The sequence below is a fragment of the Gossypium hirsutum genome, chromosome D09, assembly GCF_007990345.1.
Source record: "Gossypium hirsutum isolate 1008001.06 chromosome D09, Gossypium_hirsutum_v2.1, whole genome shotgun sequence".
Lineage (NCBI taxonomy): Eukaryota > Viridiplantae > Streptophyta > Magnoliopsida > Malvales > Malvaceae > Gossypium > Gossypium hirsutum.
Window position 1 is genome coordinate 31860232 of NC_053445.1, and position 14553 is coordinate 31874784.

The following is a 14553-nucleotide window of genomic DNA, read 5'->3' on the forward strand; positions in this document are numbered from 1 at the left end:
ACAATAAATTTTAGTTTCTGTTCTACTATAAATTCTGCTCGGTACTCATCGTACCGATTTGTACCAGTTGGTACAAAATTTTAATATTTTTATCATGATTTTTTATTTTTTATAGCTATATTTAAAAATATGGATAAATCTCAAAATGACTTATGAACTTTGGTTCAAAATTATACAATAAATTCCACTCTGGATTACTAATAATAAGATAACTGGTAGCTTTTAAAATTGATATAATAGCAACTCTAACCCTCAACATTTATACATTATGTCAATTTAGTCTTGATTCTGAAAAAATCAACCCTTAACATTTACACATCGTGTAATTTGGTCTATTTTTTTGTTTACAGTTTTACTTTTTTGTGTGTAACATTGAGTGTTAATTATTAAAAAATGCAAAAATATGAAAATTAGTATCTTAGATGTTTGGGTGTTACTATTTTTTGTATATTTTTTTTATCAAATTTAATTAATAAAATTATTTTTTTTAGCTTTTTAGGTGAAAATGTTACAAAAAAATAAAATTACAAAAAAAAAATTAAATTATACAATATATAAATGTTGAGGGTTAAATTTTTTAGAATTAAGGCTAAATTGACCCAATGCATAAATGTTAAAAGTTAAAGTTACAATTATGACATATTTAAAAGTTAACACATCATCAATTTAATGATTGGTAAAAAAAAAAAGAAAATTAAATAGTTGAATGATTATTTTGTAACTTTTCATAATAATGTAATCAGAAAAATAACTTACTAATAATTAATTAACTACTAATATAATTTATATCCGACAAAAGAAAATGGTGAATGTGGGATTATTAGTAAAGCCATAGGCTTGAATGATTTGAACCGAATTTCAACATAGTAAATTTCAATTTGAATCACCTCATGAGACTTGAATTAAAATTTTAATAATAAATTTAATATTTTTATTTAAATTTAAATGAAAATATAAATCTAAACTACTAAAATATATTATTGAAATTAATTAATAAACTTGAAATATATACGATATTAAAATAAGAAAAAAGTTTAAAAATAAAATAAAATTTTAATTGAGTGACAAATTTAATATTTTACTAACATAATTAGCGTGAATTTAAATCCCATCATATCTAGATTTTTTATTTTTTTAAAATTAAAAAATTAGAATATCTTCAAATAATATAAGTTATTGTAAATATAAAAAGATATTTTAATAATTTTATTAACCGAATTGATACTCGGTTAACTCATGACACTAATTTAATTAAAGAATTAAATAATAGTATAGATAGATACATAAATATTTTTAATATTTCATTAATTTTTTTTAGAAAGTAAACTGTTACTCCAACTTGTTGCTTGGGCAAAGCTCAATTTGGGCTTAGTGATCCAAAGAGATTTCAAATTATTTAAAACAGAAGCAAAAGCCCAATCTTAAATCAAAACTCAAAAATCGCCCTAAGCCGCCACCTTTTTCAGCTACCGGCGGTTGCTCCTTCTCTCTTTGCCTTTCTCCATTGTTTCTCCATAGCTGCTATCTTGTAAGTCTCATATCTGCTGTTTTTCTTTTTGTTTGAAAATTATGGTGTTTTAAGCTTAATAGAACAACAAATGAAGCTCTTTGCGAAAGAACTTAAACCTCCTTTTAAACAATCATTGTTTCTATCTTTCCTCTCAGTTTATCTTTGGTTCTTTTGTTTACCCTTTTTTAAGCTTATTTAGTTACGTTAACTATGAGAAACTCTTGTTGAAAATTTAGTTTGAAAAAGCACCATGGGGGGGGGTTAAAAAATCTTAATTTTAATTCATGAATTGGCTTTTTCGGTTAAGCTCTTGTTTGGGCTTTCCTTATGTTTCTCTTTGGTTGTGTCTTCAGCTAAAGCTTTTTGATTCTGGGTTTTCTTTATTTTGAGCTTTGAATTTAGAAACTTGTGTTTTTGCTTAATTGCTTATGCTAATGTAGTTTACCTTCTGATTTTTTCAGGATATGGGATCCTTGAATATTAGAGATGTCTTGACAGCATTTAGTCCTTCTTTGGACTACTTTGCTATTAGTTCTGGAGATGGTCGTATTAAGGTAGCAAAAGTCATTTCAAGTTTGCAATTGATTGATGACGATTTTGAGAACTAGTAGTGGTTGCAGCAGTTTATGGTTCAATGTGTATAAGGATGCATGTTTTTCTAAAAGAAATATTTTTATATCTTCTGTTAGATTTGGGACACTTTGAAGGGTCAAATTCAAACTGAATTTGCGGACATTGTATCAAGTGAGGCAACAAACATATATGCTAAGGCAGAAAGAGGGCATCTTTCAATTGATTACAAATGTATGAAGTGGTTGTCTTTTGACAAAAAGGTTTGTCATTTTGTATGTTAATAAAATGATTTTGCAGAATTAAGATGATGGGCCTTTTCTTCAATGATGAACTAACTTTTGGACCAAAAACTGTTAAATTTGCAGAAGAAAAGGAAACTTGGAAGTTCTTTGCTCATATTGGGAACAGGAAGTGGTGATGTCTTAGCACTCGATGTGTCTGCTGGTCAGCTGAAGTGGAAAGTTAGTGATTGCCATCCCGGGTACGCACTTCTTGTTGGATTCATTTTTAATCCCCTAATTTACCTTTGAAACCTAATGCATATATTTATGTTAATGCAATTATCAGAATGGAAGTGGAAACTCAGGACAAAGTAAAGTCATTACAAATAATAAATGAAATTCTATTACTACTGTACACAAATATAAATTATGTCTGAATTTTCACCTTCCTTGATGAGATCCCAGGAATTTATGCAATTTATATCTCAGTTCTTTAGATATGCATTTTGCGTTCTCGCAGAACGACAGAAAATTCTGATTGTATTATAATGAGCTCATGATGATTTTGGACGGATGCATTAGCCATTAAGTTCGGATATTGATTAGTATTGTTGTCTCTGCTCATTTTGTCTCCTAATGACTTACAGGGGTGTCAGTGCCATTGCATTTGCTACAAATGGCTCTTGCATTTATAGTTCTGGGGCAGATGGGATGATTTGCAAAATCGATTCATTGACTGGAAATCTATTAGGGAAGTTCAGAGCTTCTACGAAGTCAATATCCTGTATGGCTGTCTCATGCGGTAGGTGTTTCTGCTTTTGACTTCTACTCTATGAGATACTTATGCTGAATCCATCATCTCGAGATGGACTTTATCTTCGATGATGGTATTTGTTTTACCAGGCATTTATGGTTTAGTATACCAGACATATATCACCAAGTTAGTGGTTGAAGAACAATAGTGGGACTCTGCCACATGAAATCAACTTTATCGCATATTCCTAAACATCAAATGTGATAAAACATATGAGATGGCATATAGGAGCTTCCCTTGCTTGTGTTAGATTGAAAGCATTCTTTTTCCAGGTTTTGCTGTTTGTTTCTTGTTGCTGATGTTATAACTTGGATTCGGACCCTTCTTTTAGATGGAAAGACGTTAGTCACAGCAGCTGGGCAGTTGAAGTCTTTTCATTGTTCTAATCACAAAAAGATACAGAAGTTTACTGGACATCCTGTAAGTGTTTTCAAGTTATGCGCCTTTTGCAATCATAACATTATCCAATTAAGTGGACATGTATTTTGAAACTTGTAATATTGTTCCCTTTGCCATTAGTTAATCAGTTGTTTTCAATAAATTCATAGGGATCTGTTCGGTGCATGATATTTACCGAAGATGGAAAATTTATCCTATCATCTGCTGCTGCTGAAAGATATATTGCTGTATGGAGAACAGATGGAGGCAAAAAGCAGTCCGCTAGTTGTGTTTTAGCAATGGAGCACCCTGCTGTCTTTGTAGATAGCAAATGTGTTAATGGTGATATCTATGTTCTTGCGATTTCGGAAACTGGTGTTTGTTATTTTTGGTATGGTCAGGATGTTGAGGCACTGTGCAATGCCAAGCCCACGAAGCTTTCAATATCTTTAGAAGATGGTTTGTCTAAACCTCACAAAGGTGCATTACCTATGATATTCGCTGCAAAATTGCAAGGCGTTGCCAAGCAAGCATCTGTGCATGCATTTCTTGCCCATGGTTTGTTGGTAAAGCCATTGTTTCAGAAAATGGTCGTGCAGTATGGTGCAGACATGTTATTGAGTAGCTCTCAGGATGGAGTCCTTTTACCTAGGAGTCAATCCCTTAACAAATCAAAGAAAGGGCTCGATTCACAGAATAGAGGTACATGTGATCGTAATTTGTAATTATGCCGGAATAGTAACTTCAGTATCATTGGCAATAGCTACACGTGTTGGTTTCAATGCATTATGAGCCCCACTTTCTTGGAGGTCCCCTCGATACAAAAATTTTGGACCTATATGTTTGTTCTTGATTTCTTGGATTCATCAAGTTGAACATTACAGTTATTCATATTATTATTTGTTGGGTGTGCAAAAAAAGTAATGCTCTTTTACCTGGTTGGCTATTTTAATGTAGTCTTCAATTCCCAAAATGACTGCTATTTATCTTTTATTGCTGTTCAGTTCTTAATTTGTTTTTAACTTTTTGCAGTCCTAGACTTCTAATTCTAGTTTCTTGTCAGTATTTAGGATTATATATGTTGTCTTTGTTCAATTTTGCATGATAGCTAATTTCTTATTATGTAAACAGTAATTGCATTGGATCGTGCAAATGCCGAGGATGCCGCACTTCCAATCCCGAAGATTTTTTATCTTCACGAGGAAAAAGAGGATAGACATAGAAGTTTCAGTGTTGGTACTGACGATGTGATGACTGATTCCATTGACCACGGGAGCCAACCAAAATTTGTGGATGGAAAAGGTAAATGTAGCTTTCAAATATTTAGGTGTTCAGAGCATAATCATTAACTTTATTAGCTTCCAATTTTGTCAGTCTGCCTTGGTTAATAGTTCTTCTAAAAAGCTTGCGAATCCCATCAAAGTGGTTGCTATTGCAACTCGAGTATACCGGGCTTCCTTTAATCTTGTGTGCCATAAGCTGGAAAATAAATGCTCTCTCAACAGTTCAAGAATAGAACCATTGCTTCCACCGATGAATAACAAATTGAAACAAGGACAGGATGGAAGCAATATGAATCTTTCTTGTTAGATTTCTTGATGTTATTCGTATATTTTGTTTCCAATATTAGTGCTACTATTGATTTTTTATTGGTTATTTTGGCTTATGCAGATGCTTCAATAAAATTAGATGCCAATTCGAAAGCACTTTGCATGGAGGATCAGTTAAGACCACTAGGAATACTTGATACATGTAACTCTGATTCTATCGTATTTGATGGTATTAATCTTGAAGCTAATTTGCCACCAAAGAAGGTTCGTTTTTTGTTGATCGAGAACACAAAATCTAATATTTTAAGATTCCAAATATCTTGATTTTATTTGTAAGATTTAATTTCTTTTATTTAGCTAATTTTTGTATTACATTATCAGATGAGAGCAGCTATTTCTTCTATGGAGCCTGGTGACGCTCATAAGTTGCTTGAAGACTTGGTGAAATTGTGGCAATCAAGGTTTGCTTAAGTTTCCATTACTTGCATTCTCTGCCTTAACATTTTGTATACCAATAAATTATGCTCCTTGGACTTGAGTGTGAATGTCAGCCACATACCCATTTTTGACATTCACCTGTGTCCAGGTAACTTGGTGCTCGAGTGAGTTTTTGTTCTCAATTTAAAGCTCATTTCATTTTGTCTAACAATACTGCATTTCTTTTGGCATGAAAATAGCTACAAACATGATATGCTTGAAAATTCTTTCTTTTATTGTTTTCTACAGGTCATGTAGTGGAAAGTATGTTCTTCCGTGGATATATAGTTTATTGCTGACTCACGGTCATCTTATGTCTCAAGAATCCGTAACCCAGATGCTTAATTCCTTATTGAAGGTAAATTTTGTGGAAGGAAAAATTAGTACCCTTTGTTTCTACTAGCAAGCATTCTGTCATGACTGGGTTCCAGGACATCCCTGCCCTGTCACCCTATGCATCCGGATATGACCGTCACCCTACGTGCAATTTTACTTCAAACGTAGTGCCGCCTTTGGGGACCCATCAGCCTCTAAAGGATTTTTCCTACACGTGTGCGCCTCCTTTGGTTCAAACAAAGGTACTTGTGTTGCAAAAAGAACTGTCTTAATTGAGATATCCTTGTTCTGAACCAGAGAAGGCCCATCTGCAAGTTACAAATCCTTGAGGGGCCGGTAGGTGGTCAAAGAGGACAATGGTTTTTATTTAAGCACACTAAGGGGCGGAATTCATACCCCGGTGTGTAGTGCAACATGGAAGAGATATTTAGGAATCCAATCATTACACATTTGCCTTCCTGATTTCACTCTTCCTGAACAAAATTACCCTTTTGTCATTAAAGAAATGATATCAATAATGTAATTGTACTTAATATTCATGATGTCCCTTTTTCCCAGAATACCAAATCAAGAGGGTTGGCCCTTCAGCCTTTGCTACAATTATCTGGGCGGTTACAGCTAGTAACAACACAGGTTGGTAACCTAATGTCACAACTTAAATTAAATATTTATTCTGGTTGATTGTATTTCTTATGTTCTTGAAACAGATTGACAAGGCGGCTCAGAGCAGAAGTCAATACTCCACAAGTGATCACAAAATGGATGAAAGTGAAGATGATGATGATGATGATGATGATGATGATGATGATGATGATGATGACGATGTAGATGATGTTCTTTATGGGGAAGAAGATGAATCCCAAATAAGTAGTGATGATGATAATTAACTGCCTTCAGTGCAAGAGGTAATACTAAAACCATGTTTTGTTATTAATCTACGGGAATGAATTTGATTGTTGATGATATTCTCATTTTGTGGTGGACAATTCTCTTAATCTCGAGTCAGGTCGCTTTAGGTTGTCAAGATTGCCACAAAGCTGCTAGTAAAAATTGACTTATTCAGTGGTTGAAAATCTGTTGGACCTAATAGGTAAAATTCGTGATTTGGGTAGTTGATACTTTTTAGTTTTCTGGTCAGTGTTCTGCTAGTAAAAATCGACTTATTCAGTGGTTGAAAATCTGTTGGACCTAATAGGTAAAACTCGTGATTGAGGTAGTTGATACTTTTTAGTTTTCTGGTCAGTGTTGCAAATCTAATCAAACTGGTTTATTTTGTTGAAAATTTTGTCTAATAGGAAAACTTGTGATTTAGGTTGTTGATACTTTTAGGCTTGTGGTCATTGTGGTCCAGTTTGGTATATGTTATAGTACTAGTGAAAACTGGTTGAACCAGTAAAAACCAGCTTTAAGCATATTTAAAAAAATTTAAAAACCAACTAGTGGTTGGAAAACGTGGAATGACCTTTTTCCATAGGTATTTGGATCAAATTTGAATCCTAGGGTCGTCATTAACTCATTGTTGGGAGGGATTTAGTTGAATAACGAGGACTCTTGTGTTTATAGAAAAAGGTTTGAAAATTTGTATTTTTGGTAATGGGATCTCAACCTTTAATCCAATTAGCTAATTGTATACTTTTATCAAGTATTTACTATTTACTACCTCTAGTATCGAATTTTTAAATAAACCATCTGATTCAATCGGTCAACTGGCCAGACCAGTGAAACTAATGATTCGGAAGTCTAACCAGTTTATCCTTTAGTCCAACCTTTTAAACCATTACAGTTCTTTGCCAGTGTATACCTTCTAGGGGTTTTCTTTTAATTAATAATTAATTGTTATTGTTGTGTATCCATTGCAGATCCAAAGTTGGAGAATTGTGTGTTTTCAACCAAAAGGGGGGCATTGTCCAAATTGTTTTGTGCTGCTGCCTACTCTTAAGATGTTTACATGGTCTAGTTTTTCATAGTTGTCCACAATTTTGTCCCTCCCATTTGTTTACCATGTTACCCGCGCTTGGGGTGAGTTATGGATACCGATGCAGGTTTTTTTTTTTTTTTAAGCTTTTGAAAGATGTTACTTTAAACTTGGATACCCAATTTGAGTTCGAATCTATATGTTTAAATCCTGAATCTTGATTCCATAAAAAGTTAGATATATTATTGAAATATTTGTTGAATATGAGTATGACGTGAATTAAACTTCTAGCAATACGAAACGAAAGTTCTTAATTTAGGACATCATATGAGGATTGAAATATCGAATTAAGTGCTGGCTAACTGTATTATTACTTTTCTTTTTTAAAATAAGGATATGAGAACATAATTATTACTTTGCTGCAAAGCAATGGCTAGAAACACATGGAACAGGTTACTGTCATGGACCGCATGACTTTCTCCACAAATTCGAGTGGCCTTGGTTATGAATGTGAAAATAGAAAAATTATTTAAAAGTTTTTATTTAAGTTATTAGGTTGTTAAATCTTTTTTAAAGTTTTAAGTGACTATTCAAGGATCAGTTTTAAGTGACTATTTGAGGGCCAATACGTTAGATTAGTATCTATTAATAAATAGAAAAACATATTTTATATCCAAATTGGTAAGAACTGTTTAAATTTTAGTTAATGAATTCGTAACATCGAAAACTGTTTCGTAAAAAGAAAATTTGAACGTAAAAAAGAGAAAGTCTAGTGAACAGAGAGTCATATAACATTAATTTTAATAATTTACAATTTTGAATGAAAATTGTTGAATAATTTAATGATCAAATTGTAATTTTTTTAATTAAATAACTAAAACGAAAGCTTATGATTAAAGTTGATTGTAATGCAACTCTCAATTGCTTGTTAATACGAATGCCATATAGGTGGTTAAGGATTTATCCATCCGGTCCGATAAATTTGGTTTCAGCCGGACAAATATAATTAAATCCAAGCTGGAAAACAATCAATATAATAAGAACCTTTTTTTTAAATAACTTTCGAATAAATAGCATATCAACTAACAAGTAGTTCAAAAACCTGTTGATTCATGATGTTCTAGTGAAGTAACTTTAGAGAGAAAAAAACTCTATTCTCTGACCAGAAAAATTGTGCATTGGCTAATGCTTGAACAGGTTAACTGTTTTCTTGTGAAGCCGGTTTAATTCGTCGGTAAACTGCTTGAAAAGTCTGCCCGCCATTCCGAGCTACCTTTTGTCCTTCTTCAGTCGCAGTACTCAACAGTTTTACAACAGGATCAGCATCGAGCTCCGTCTCTGAGAGGGGTTCGAACATCAGATGATTTTGCAAACAAGATTTCATCCATTCTCCAAGTTCTTCCACATCTGTAATTGTGTATATAATCCCACCAACTTTAAGAACATAAGCATACTCATCTAACAAGTGAGGACTGATTACCCTACGTCGATGGTTTTTCTCTTTGAAGTGCGGATCTGGGAACAAGAAAAACATCTTCGACAGCTGCCCTTTCTCGAAGTAATTCGGGATGTATTTCATTGAATTAGTTCGAACAACGGAAACATTCTGGTATTGACCGGGATTTGCCACCCTTAAACCTAAAATCCTTTCCTTCACATACTCGGTAACTTTATCCCTAAGCTCCATCCCAATCATTAGTGTTTCAGGGAAAAGAGTTGAAAGACTAATTAGAAGCCCACCAAAACCACAACCAATATCCGCAAACTCAATCTTTTTGGAACCATCAGAACGATCGGATGAGGGGAATAATTGAGGGTAATGAAGTGAGTAGTCAACATGGCTAGGGGAAAGCGGAACCGGGAAGTGCGAGTCACTTAGAGGATTGCTGTGTGCTCGTGCTCGATAGAATCTCTTCCGAGGCAAGCCAGTTGACTTGTTTATAGTCGGGTTTGCCTTGTTTTGCAACATAATTTCCCTTTGCAAGCTCTGCAACAAGTTAAAAATTCAGAAAAACATAAGCGAGAAACTAAAAACAAACATTCAAATAAAAAGAATGATAGCAAATCGATTCTTCCTGAAGCCATTCACCATCAAACAGAAAGTTAGAAATATATAAAGTAAAAGACTATGTTAATCCGACTCTTCATTCTTTTTTCCTTGAAGTACTAACATCTGATATCCACGTCTAACTTATATCTAGTAACCCTTCAAATACATAAAAATCTTGATAAAAATTGAACATACTTGTGTTCGATATTCACACCCGAGTCCAAGTAACATAGGTAAAAACAACACAAATTTTATATCCTTAAATCCAAACAATAGGAACCTTAAACCCTATTTCAAAAAACCTACTTAAACATACAAAACCAAAATCCCTAACCCAGTAATGATAATTCATAATCAGATAAAAAAAAAACCTTTGCTAAGGTCAAAACCCAACTAGCATCATGTTGGCCTTAGGTAGTACATTGTTCCGACATAGTCATGCCAGACATGAAAATGAGTGAGAGTAAAGCAATCAAATGCTGGGTTTTTATGTTATTAATCCCAATAGAAGAAAAGCTTGAACATAGGCATTTCATAGACTTTCAAGTTTTCTCAACAACCAAACAGGGAATAAATCAAAAACACTTATGAAAATGAGAACTGTCTCAGGAGATATGCAAATTACTAGTTAAACATCAAACAAACAAAAGAAAACCAAATCAATAAATCCAAAATTATTTAAGAAATTGAAAACTAAATTATTTCAATGGAATTACCGGAATCAGAGAAGCAAGAAAACAAAAATCTTTGGCTTCTTCGTGTAGGGCGGCGCTGTGTTTCAATGGGGTTTGTTTCGCCTTGTTCTGTTTCAAACTCTTTTAAGTTTCATAGATGATCGAAACGCTGTCGTTTCAGATAATGTTATGGCTTGGGGGACTTAACACCTCTTTTGCCCCCTGGACTATAGCTAAATTATCACTTTGATCCCTGTACTTTTTATAGGCCTATACTTTTTGGACAGAATCTATCAAATTTGGCTCAACCTCATTAGAAGCCTAGTCTTAGCCTTGTCAAGTGCTATGTCACATAAAGTGGGCATATGCAATTCCCAAAAGATTTATAAGGAAGAACACTCATCATCACCTGTCAATCCATCACCTTCTCAAGCTTAACGTCGCTCCACCTTATCTCCTCAGTTGACTCCAACAACCATTTTACCATCTGAACATGTGGAGTAGAATACTTAATGATTGAGGTCCACATCAAGTCATCCTAACCTCTCTATATCCTAAACTTCTATCATCAACGATTCTCTGCATCATATGTAACGTGACTATATGGCAATATTAAATAACTTATCGAGCTTGATTAATTTGTTTAAATAAAATTTTAATTTTTATTACATTTAAACAAGCACTTAACTTTATCCAATTAAGCCATCCTGTCATTATGTAGAAGTAGACTATTGTTTGTTATTTTGTGTGAAACTGAAATTGTTGTCTTTTTTTTTTCATATTTTCCTTTAGATTTTATCCGTAAAACTTTATTTTTCAATTGAAATTAAAATAACTAAAAATAATAAAAAAACCATTTAAAATATAAAAGAAAAAATAAGAGGAAAAGAAATTAAAAAAGAGACTAAACGTAATAAATTGCAAATTAATGCGTTGTTTGTTTATTTAGTGCATTATTATTAAAGTTTACAATCTAATGCTTCCTTTGCTTATTCAGTGTATTACTATAACAAAAGTTAATTGGTATAACTTCAAAAATATGAGTAAAACTTTTATCAAAACAAGTTATGTAAATAATTAATAATTACTAAATTGTTAATTTATATATTAAAATGTTTTCAACAAATCATATTCCTACCCAACATGGTTAAGTAATATTAAAATATAAATTATAACACAAACAATTGATCTTATCGTATCTACATTTAGAATTATATATTAACTCTATAAAATTATATAACTTATTAATAACCTAATACTTTTTATATAATTGAATAAATTTGAAAAGCTATCAATAATTAAATTTGGAGTGTAATTGCTTAACATGTTTGGATAACCGTTATAATCGGTGAGTCTCACTGAATTGAATGTAATTGAAGCACCCAGTTACACCCTCTAACTCTTAAGGAGAGATTGAAAATTAGGATAATTACCCATATATTTACAAGCAACGGTTGATTATATTATGCCTTTTTAAACACACATACATTATTTAAGTTTAAGGAATTATTTTTACACAAATTTATCAAAAAAAATTAATTTTCATGCATGTATTTTTCTTTTTAAATGTAATTTTATATTTATTATTGGATCAAAAATGTGTTACTATTGGACACATCATGTCCGCATATTTCACTATATATTCCATATTATTCTTGCAACGACACATATCTGAACACCCTATTATAAATGTTATAAAATATTTTCAAACACCTTAAAAAACTTTTTTATTAAAGATGTATTGTAATACCCCAAAAATTACTATAGTAAGAAAGTAAGATAATATTCCTGATATAGTAAAATAAGGAAATAAAGTGATAAAAAGGGTAATTTTGAGTTATGCCAACATTAAGAAGTAAATTATGACATATTAATTCAAGAAAGGATTAAATCGAAAAAGTGAGAAAAGCTTTGTTGCCCAACGGTAAATACTCAAAATTTGAGGGGTTAAAGTGCAAATAATAAAAAAGTTGAAGGACCAATAGTGCAAATATTTTAAGGTTGGAATAATCTAGAAACTAAGAAAAATGGATGAATTAGGACCAAATTGAATAGGTGAAGAATTATGAGGGACTAAATCATAATTTTACCAAACTAAGTAATGACTCAAGGATGGAATTTTAAAAGATCATAAAAGGCAAAATGATCATTTAGAAGAGAGAGAAATCTAGAAGATAATGATGATGTTGGAGATATTTTAGATTAGTTAAATAAATATTAGTTTATTAATATTTTAATTTGATTTTTAAATGATATTATATTATTTTATTATTTAGTATATATAAGTGGAAAGAAAGATGAAAAGGAACCAACCCACCATCTTTTCCATGCAATTCACGTTAGAAGAGAAGAGAAGAAAGAAAGTTTTGCTTTCTTTACAATTTGGTCCTTCCACTAAAAAAATTCACCATTTTCAATTAGAAATCAAAAGAATTTCCATAGCCATCAAGAGAGAAAGATAACAAGGAGACTATGGGGAGCTAGAATATCAAGTTGGATTCAATAAATTGAAGCTGGAGGAGAGAGAAAATCAAGTTAAAGGTTGAAATCAATAGGACAAGATAAGAACATTGAGATTTCAATATATTTTTAAGTTTGATATTATTGAAATAGCATGAAAAAGATGTTATAGAAGAGTTTTCTTATATAAATTCTTATGTTCTTGATATATTAGTAAAGAGAAATAAGTGAAAGCGATGGGAAATATTATAGAGAAAGGGAATAAGGAAGTTATAAACTTAGTAATTAACATTTTGCACTAAAACAGTTTTGGACAGCAGCAGTAGGTTAACTTTGAAAAATCACCATAAATTTTAGAAATAAAATTAGAGGATGAAAAAAATATGTAATTAAAGCTTATTGAGTCTAGTTTCTCATACTAGAAACAGTGTAAGTAATGAAATTGTAAATCATGAGATATAATAGATTTTGTGAGACAAGGTCAGAATGATTTCGGGTTCCCTTGTTCTGACTTTTGAAAATAATAAAAAAATTTTAAAAAATAATTATGGGTTATAATTTATATTTTTAAAATCCTTAAAGAGTCTATTTTCAATAGAAACAAACGGAGATATCATACGAATTCTGTACAAGGAGATAATTAAGTTTTAGTGAAGAAGGGTCGGAACTGTCAGACAGCAGAACAGAGGTGACTTTAAAGAATAAACTGTACTTATTGGCTAAACCAAAAATTCTAAAAATTTTATGGTAAGAATATATGTGAGTCTAGTTTCAGTAAAAATTAGCGGATCCTAATTTGGAGTTCTGTAGCTCAAGATAAAAATAATTTAGTGGCTATGACTCAAATGGACAATTTTGAATAAATTTACAAGTAAATAGTAAAATCATAGATAATGTTACTTATAAGCATATTATATAAATTAAGGATGTGGAATGGAGAGGAGGAGGAGGAAAATATATATATGAATATTCAGCTAGCATGTATAATTTGCACGTTTTAGGCTCAGGGATTAAATTGAATAAAAGTAAAACTTTAAGGGTAAATTTGTAAAAATGTCAAAAAGTGACCAAATTGCATGAAATGAATTGTTTTATTATTTAAATTAGTAAATTGAATGAAATATTAATTTAGATCAAGATTGAGTGAAAATTTGAGAAAAATAAAAAATTTCTAAAATGCCCCTGAATTTTGGTATTTCTGCAATTTTGCCTGGTAAGTTCGTATGAACTATATTCTGTATAATTTTAATTGAAGTGAATGCTATTTGATAATGAATATTATATATGTGTGTGTGTGTTTTATTATTGGAATTGAATTATTATTGGTAATATGTATAATTATTTGATGCATGGAAATGATTATCGGAAGCTTGATTGAGTTGGAAACTTGTTGGAGATTTATCACATTATCCATTGGTTCTATCGATAATTTTGGATGATTTGATTCTTGTTATAATGGCATGTACAAGTGAAATTAGTTAACGTTAGCTCATTAATGTTTTGATTTTGATTGGTTATAAATATGAATGCTTGATGAAAAGAAAAGTCTGAAAATTAATTAGTAAACTCTGGTAATGTTCTATAACCCTATTCTG

The 14553-nt window shown here is 31.6% G+C and overlaps 2 protein-coding genes across 3 annotated transcripts; one reads left to right on the forward strand and one right to left on the reverse strand.

Annotated features, from left to right (window-relative positions):
* The first annotated feature begins 1426 nt into the window (after positions 1 to 1426).
* LOC107891849 (WD repeat-containing protein 43) lies at positions 1427 to 8036 on the forward strand. Of its 2 annotated transcripts, XR_001682322.2 has the most exons (15): positions 1434 to 1528; positions 1972 to 2064; positions 2200 to 2343; positions 2449 to 2564; positions 2952 to 3106; positions 3450 to 3538; positions 3667 to 4198; positions 4628 to 4798; positions 5168 to 5310; positions 5428 to 5507; positions 5773 to 5881; positions 6418 to 6492; positions 6567 to 6764; positions 6866 to 6949; positions 7719 to 8036. XR_001682322.2 is itself a non-coding variant. In XM_016816773.2 (14 exons), the coding sequence occupies exons 2-13, from the start codon at positions 1975 to 1977 to the stop codon at positions 6744 to 6746; spliced, it is 1884 nt and encodes a 627-aa protein (XP_016672262.2). In that variant the 5' UTR covers positions 1427 to 1528; positions 1972 to 1974; the 3' UTR covers positions 6747 to 6764; positions 7719 to 8036. The 2 variants fall into 2 exon arrangements, 1 of the variants encoding a protein (XP_016672262.2); XM_016816773.2 differs by lacking the exon at positions 6866 to 6949 and having other exon boundaries at positions 1427 to 1528.
* A 772-nt stretch (positions 8037 to 8808) lies between these two features.
* On the reverse strand, positions 8809 to 10847 carry LOC107891848 (tRNA (guanine-N(7)-)-methyltransferase). The gene is made up of 2 exons (XM_041100322.1): positions 10541 to 10847; positions 8809 to 9761 (listed from the first exon to the last, which is right to left on the reverse strand). The coding sequence occupies exon 2, from the start codon at positions 9741 to 9743 to the stop codon at positions 8973 to 8975; it is 771 nt and encodes a 256-aa protein (XP_040956256.1). The 5' UTR covers positions 9744 to 9761; positions 10541 to 10847; the 3' UTR covers positions 8809 to 8972.
* Positions 10848 to 14553: the final 3706 nt, after the last annotated feature.

Bases quoted from the DNA above. Each gene is read 5' to 3' on its own strand.
- LOC107891849 (XM_016816773.2), top strand. From the start codon at position 1,975: ATGGGATCCTTGAATATTAGAGATGTCTTGACAGCATTTAGTCCTTCT. The intron at 2,565-2,951 runs GTACGCACTTCT...AATGACTTACAG, and splicing joins GTTAGTGATTGCCATCCCGG to GGGTGTCAGTGCCATTGCAT. The intron at 4,199-4,627 runs GTACATGTGATC...TTATGTAAACAG, and splicing joins GCTCGATTCACAGAATAGAG to TAATTGCATTGGATCGTGCA.
- LOC107891848 (XM_041100322.1), bottom strand. From the start codon at position 9,743: ATGTTGCAAAACAAGGCAAACCCGACTATAAACAAGTCAACTGGCTTG.